At 29.9% G+C, this 7500-nt stretch overlaps 1 protein-coding gene across 2 annotated transcripts in view; it reads left to right on the top strand.

Annotated features, from left to right (window-relative positions):
• smad6b (SMAD family member 6b) overlaps positions 1-7500 on the top strand; it is a 54643-nt gene that overhangs the window by 22613 nt on the left and 24530 nt on the right. The window contains exon 2 of one of the 2 annotated variants that reach the window (XM_014170422.2): positions 6802-6858. The exons of the other annotated variant lie outside the window; for it this stretch is intronic. Coding sequence (XP_014025897.1) covers positions 6802-6858 — 57 coding nt within the window. The remainder of the gene's footprint in view (positions 1-6801; positions 6859-7500) is intronic. 2 annotated transcript variants of the gene reach the window in all.

The raw sequence follows: 7500 nt of genomic DNA, 5'->3' as shown, positions 1-7500 counted from the left end.
TATAGAACAGCATGGAACAGTATATAACCATATAGAACAGTATATAACCATATAGAACAGTATAGAACAGTATATAACCATATAGAACAGTATAGAACAGTATATAACCATATAGAACAGTATATAATATAGAACAGTATATAACCATATAGAACAGTATATAACAGTATATAACCATATAGAACAGTATAGAACAGTATAGAACCATATAGAACAGTATAGAACAGTATAGAACAGTATAGAACAGTATAGAACCATATAGAACAGTATAGAACAGTATACAACCATATAAAACCATATAGTCAATATAGAACAGTATAGAACAGTATATAACCATATAGAACAGTATAGATCCATATAGAACAGTATAGAACAGTATAGAACAGTATAGAACCGTATAGAACAGTATACAACCATATAAAACCAGATAGTCAATATAGATCAGTATAGAACAGTATATAACCATATAGAACAGTATATAACCATATAGAACAGTATAGAACTGTATATAACCATATAGAACAGTATATAACCATATAGAACAGTATAGAACAGTATATAACCATATAGAACAGTATATAACCATATAGAACAGTATAGAACAGTATATAACCATATAGAACAGTATAGAACAGTATATAACCATATAGAACAGTATAGAACAATATAGAACAGTATATAACCATATAGAACAGTATATAACCATATAGAACAGTACATAACCATATAGAACAGTATATAACCATATAGACCAGTATAGAACAGTATATAACCATATAGAACAGTATTGAACCATATGGAACAGTATATAACCATATATAACCATATAGAACAGTATAGAACCATATAGAACAGTATATAACCATATAGAACAGTATATAAAAATATAGGACAGTATAAAACCATATAGAACAGTATATAACCATATAGAACAGTATAGAACCATATAGAACAGTATAGAACAGTATATAACCATATAGAACAGTATATAACCATATAGAACATTATAGAACCATATAGAACAGTATTGAACAGTATAGAACAGTATATAACCATATAGAACAGTATTTAACCATATAGAACAGTATAGAACCATATAGAACAGTATAGAACCATATAGAACAGTATATAACAGTATATAACCATATAGAACAGTATATAACCATATAGAACAGTATATAACCATATAGAACAGTATAGAACAGTATAGAACAGTATAGAACCATATAGAACAGTATATAACCATATAGAACAGTATAGAACAGTATATAACCATATAGAACAGTATAGAACAGTATATAACCATATAGAACAGTATATAACCATATAGAACAGTATAGAACAGTATATAACCATATAGAACAGTATAGAACAGTATAGAACAGTATATAACCATATAGAACAGTATTTAACCATATAGAACAGTATAGAACAGTATATAACCATATAGAACACTATAGAACCATATAGAACAGTATAGAACCATATAGAACAGTATAGAACAGTATAGAACCATATAGAAAAGTATTTAACCATATAGAACAGCATAGAACAGTATATAACCATATAGAACACTATAGAACCATATAGAACAGTATAGAACCATATAGAACAGTATAGAACCATATAGAACAGTATAGAACAGTATAGAACCATATAGAACAGTATAGAACAGTATATAACCATATAGAACAGTATTTAACCATATAGAACAGTATATAACCATATAGAACAGTATAGAACCATATAGAACAGTATAGAACAGTATAGAACCATATAGAAAAGTATTTAACCATATAGAACAGTATAGAACAGTATATAACCATATAGAACAGTATAGAACAGTATATAACCATATAGAACAGTATATAACCATATAGAACAGTATATAACCATATAGAACAGTATAGAACAGTATAGAACAGTATATAACCATATAGAACAGTATAGAACAGTATAGAACAGTATAAAACCATTTAAAACAGTATAGAACAGTATATAACCATATAGAACAGTATAGAACAGTATATAACCATATAGAACAGTATAGAACAGTATAGAACAGTATATAACCATATAGAACAGTATAGAACAGTATAGAACAGTATATAACCATATAGAACAGTATAGAACAGTATAGAACAGTATATAACCATATAGAACAGTATATAACCATATAGAACAGTATAGAACAGTATATAACCATATAGAACAGTATACAACCATATAAAACAGTATAGAACCATATAGAACAGTATAGAACAGTATAGAACCATATAGAACAGTATAGAACAGTATAGAACAGTATATAACCATATAGAACAGTATATAACCATATAGAACAGTATATAACCATATAGAACAGTATAGAACAGTATATAACCATATAGAACAGTATAGAACAGTATATAACCATATAGAACAGTATATAACCATATAGAACAGTATATAACCATATAGAACAGTATAGAACAGTATATAACCATATAGAACAGTATATAACCATATAGAACAGTATAGAACAGTATATAACCATATAGAACAGTATAGAACAGTATATAACCATATAGAACAGTATACAACCATATAAAACAGTATAGAACAGTATAGAACCATATAGAACAGTATAGAACAGTATATAACCATATAGAACAGTATACAACCATATAAAACAGTATAGAACAGTATAGAACCATATAGAACAGTATAGAACATTATAGAACCATATAGAACAGTATAGAACAGTATAAAACCATATAAAACCATATAAAACAGTATAGAACAGTATAGAACAGTATAGAACAGTATATAACCATATAGAACAGTATTTAACCATATAGAACTGTATAGAAAAGTATATAACCATATAGAACAGTATAGAACCATATAGAACAGTATAGAACCATATAGACAAGTATTTAACCATATAGAACAGTATAGAACAGTATATAACCATATAGAACACTATAGAACCATAAAGAACAGTATAGAACCATATAGAACAGTATAGAACCATATAGAACAGTATAGAACCATACAGAACAGTATAGAACAGTATAGAACAGTATATAACCATATAGAACAGTATTTAACCATATAGAACAGTATATAACCATATAGAACAGTTAGGAACCATATAGAACAGTATAGAACCATATAGAACAGTATAGAACAGTATAGAACCATATAGAAAAGTATTTAACCATATAGAACAGTATAGAACAGTATATAACCATATAGAACAGTATAGAACCATATAGAGCAGTATATAACCATGTAGAACAGTATAAAACCAAATAGAACCATGTAGAACAGTTTATAACCATATAGAACAATATAGAACAGTATAGAACCATATAGAACAGTATATAACCATGTAGAACAGTATAAAAGCATATAGAACCACATAGAACAGTATAGAACAGTATAGAACCATATAAAACCATATAGAACAGTATAGAACCATATAGAACAGTATTGAACCATATAGAACAGTATAGAACCATATAAAACCATATAGAACAGTATAGAACAGTATATAACCATATAGAACAGTATAGAACCATATAGAACAGTATAGAACAGTATAGAACCATATAGAAAAGTATATAACCATGTAGAACAGTATAAAAGCATATAGAACAGTATAGAACAGTATAGAACAGTATATAACCATATAGAACAGTATAGAACAGTATAGAACAGTATAAAACCATTTAAAACAGTATAGAACAGTATATAACCATATAGAACAGTATAGAACAGTATATAACCATATAGAACAGTATAGAACAGTATAGAACAGTATATAACCATATAGAACAGTATAGAACAGTATAGAACAGTATATAACCATATAGAACAGTATAGAACAGTATAGAACAGTATATAACCATATAGAACAGTATATAACCATATAGAACAGTATAGAACAGTATATAACCATATAGAACAGTATACAACCATATAAAACAGTATAGAACCATATAGAACAGTATAGAACAGTATAGAACCATATAGAACAGTATAGAACAGTATAGAACAGTATATGACCATATAGAACAGTATATAACCATATAGAACAGTATATAACCATATAGAACAGTATAGAACAGTATATAACCATATAGAACAGTATAGAACAGTATAGAACAGTATATGACCATATAGAACAGTATATAACCATATAGAACAGTATATAACCATATAGAACAGTATAGAACAGTATATAACCATATAGAACAGTATATAACCATATAGAACAGTATAGAACAGTATATGACCATATAGAACAGTATAGAACAGTATATAACCATATAGAACAGTATACAACCATATAAAACAGTATAGAACAGTATAGAACCATATAGAACAGTATAGAACAGTATATAACCATATAGAACAGTATACAACCATATAAAACAGTATAGAACAGTATAGAACCATATAGAACAGTATAGAACATTATAGAACCATATAGAACAGTATAGAACAGTATAAAACCATATAAAACCATATAAAACAGTATAGAACAGTATAGAACAGTATAGAACAGTATATAACCATATAGAACAGTATTTAACCATATAGAACTGTATAGAAAAGTATATAACCATATAGAACAGTATAGAACCATATAGAACAGTATAGAACCATATAGACAAGTATTTAACCATATAGAACAGTATAGAACAGTATATAACCATATAGAACACTATAGAACCATAAAGAACAGTATAGAACCATATAGAACAGTATAGAACCATATAGAACAGTATAGAACCATACAGAACAGTATAGAACAGTATAGAACAGTATATAACCATATAGAACAGTATTTAACCATATAGAACAGTATATAACCATATAGAACAGTATAGGAACCATATAGAACAGTATAGAACCATATAGAACAGTATAGAACAGTATAGAACCATATAGAACAGTATAGAACCATATAGAGCAGTATATAACCATGTAGAACAGTATAAAACCAAATAGAACCATGTAGAACAGTTTATAACCATATAGAACAATATAGAACAGTATAGAACCATATAGAACAGTATATAACCATGTAGAACAGTATAAAAGCATATAGAACCACATAGAACAGTATAGAACAGTATAGAACCATATAAAACCATATAGAACAGTATAGAACCATATAGAACAGTATTGAACCATATAGAACAGTATAGAACCATATAAAACCATATAGAACAGTATAGAACAGTATAGAACCATATAAAACCATATAGAACAGTATAGAACAGTATAGAACAGTATAAAATGTATAAAACAGTATAGAACAGTATGGAACAGTATATAACCATATAGAACAGTATAGAACAGTATAGAACAGTATATAACCATATAGAACAGTATAGAACAGTATAGAACAGTATAAAACCATATAAAACAGTATAGAACAGTATATAACCATATAGAACAGTATAGAACAGTATATAACCATATAGAACAGTATATAACCATATAGAACAGTATAGAACAGTATATAACCATATAGAACAGTATAGAATAGTATATAACCATATAGAACAGTATAGAACAGTATATAACCATATAGAACAGTATATAACCATATAGAACAGTATATAACCATATAGAACCATATAGAACAGTATATAACCATATAGAACAGTATAGAACAGTATATAACCATATAGAACAGTATAGAACAGTATATAACCATATAGAACAGTATAGAACAGTATAGAACAGTATAAAACCATATAAAACAGTATATAACCATATAGAACAGTATAGAACAGTATATAACCATATAGAACAGTATAGAACAGTATAGAACAGTATATAACCATATAGAACAGTATAGAACAGTATAGAACAGTATATAACCATATAGAACAGTATAGAACAGTATAGAACAGTATATAACGATATAGAACAGTATAGAACAGTATATAACCATATAGAACAGTATAGAACAGTATAGAACCATATAGAACAGCATACAACCATATAAAACAGTATAGAACCATATAGAACAGTATAGAACAGTATAGAACCATATAGAACAGTATAGAACAGTATATAACCATATAGAACAGTATATAACCATATAGAACAGTATATAACCATATAGAACAGTATAGAACAGTATATAACCATATAGAACAGTATAGAACAGTATATAACCATATAGAACAGTATATAACCATATAGAACAGTATATAACAGTATATAACCATATAGAACAGTATAGAACAGTATATAACCATATAGAACAGTATACAACCATAGAAAACAGTATAGAACAGTATAGAACCATATAGAACAGTATAGAACAGTATAGAACCATATAGAACAGTATAGAACAGTATAAAACCATTTAAAACCATATAAAACAGTATAGAACAGTATAGAACAGTACAGTCCCTGTTGTATGTTCAGAGTCCCTGACATATATGTACGTATGGTGTATGTTCCAGAGTCCCTGACATGTATGCTGTATGTTCAGAGTCCCTGACATGTATGTTGTATGTTCAGAGTCCCTGACATGTATGCTGTATGTTCCAGAGTCCCTGACATGTATGCTGTATGTTCCAGAGTCCCTGACATGTATGCTGTATGTTCCAGAGTCCCTGACATGTATGTTGTATGTTCAGAGTCCCTGACATGTATGCTGTATGTTCCAGAGTCCCTGACATGTATGTTGTATGTTCAGAGTCCCTGACATGTATGCTGTATGTTCCAGAGTCCCTGACATGTATGTTGTATGTTCAGAGTCCCTGACATGTATGTTGTATGTTCCAGAGTCGCCCCCACCGCCATACTCACGGCTGTCCCCTTCAGAGGAACAAAAGCCACTGGGTAAGTCGTCACCAACATGCTGAGAATACACATCTCTGATGCCTGTGTGTGTGTGTGTGTGTGTGTGTGTGTGTGTGTGTGTGTGTGTGTGTGTGTGTGTGTGTGTGTGTGTGTGTGTGTGTGTGTGAGTGTGTGTGCTCTGTGAGTATGTTTGTGTGTGTGTGTGTGTGTGTTCTGTGTGTGTGTGTGTTCTGTGTGTGTGTGTGTGTGTGTGTTCTCTCTGTGTGTGTGTGTGTGTGTGTGTGTGTGTGTGTGTGTGAGTAAGTGTGTGTGTGTGTGCAGCGGACAAGAGTCAATCATTGTCACGTGATGAAGTAGCACCGCTCACAAACCTGTCTACCCTCAAATCCCCAAGAAGGATTTGGCCTCTTGGTCCGACAGTCTAAAACGTTGGTTGTTACCTTGAGAAACCTGGGTTCATATCCCGCATGTTACACTTCCTGTCTACGATATTAAAGAGTTGAAACGTCATCCAGACAGTTGTTTTGATCATAGTCCCATTTCTTTGGCTGGCTTAGTTGCTTGCATGAACCATATAGTGATAGTAGCGAAATGTACTTCAAAACGTCCCCAACAACAAGCTTTACATCCATCACATGTCTTTGTGGGCTAAACACGCAATGTCAATATAAAAAATAAAAA

Source organism: Salmo salar, chromosome ssa23, assembly GCF_905237065.1.
Source record: "Salmo salar chromosome ssa23, Ssal_v3.1, whole genome shotgun sequence".
Taxonomy (NCBI): Eukaryota; Metazoa; Chordata; class Actinopteri; order Salmoniformes; family Salmonidae; genus Salmo; species Salmo salar.
The sequence above is the reverse complement of the archived record's forward strand: the minus strand, read 5'-3'. Positions and strand labels throughout refer to the sequence as shown.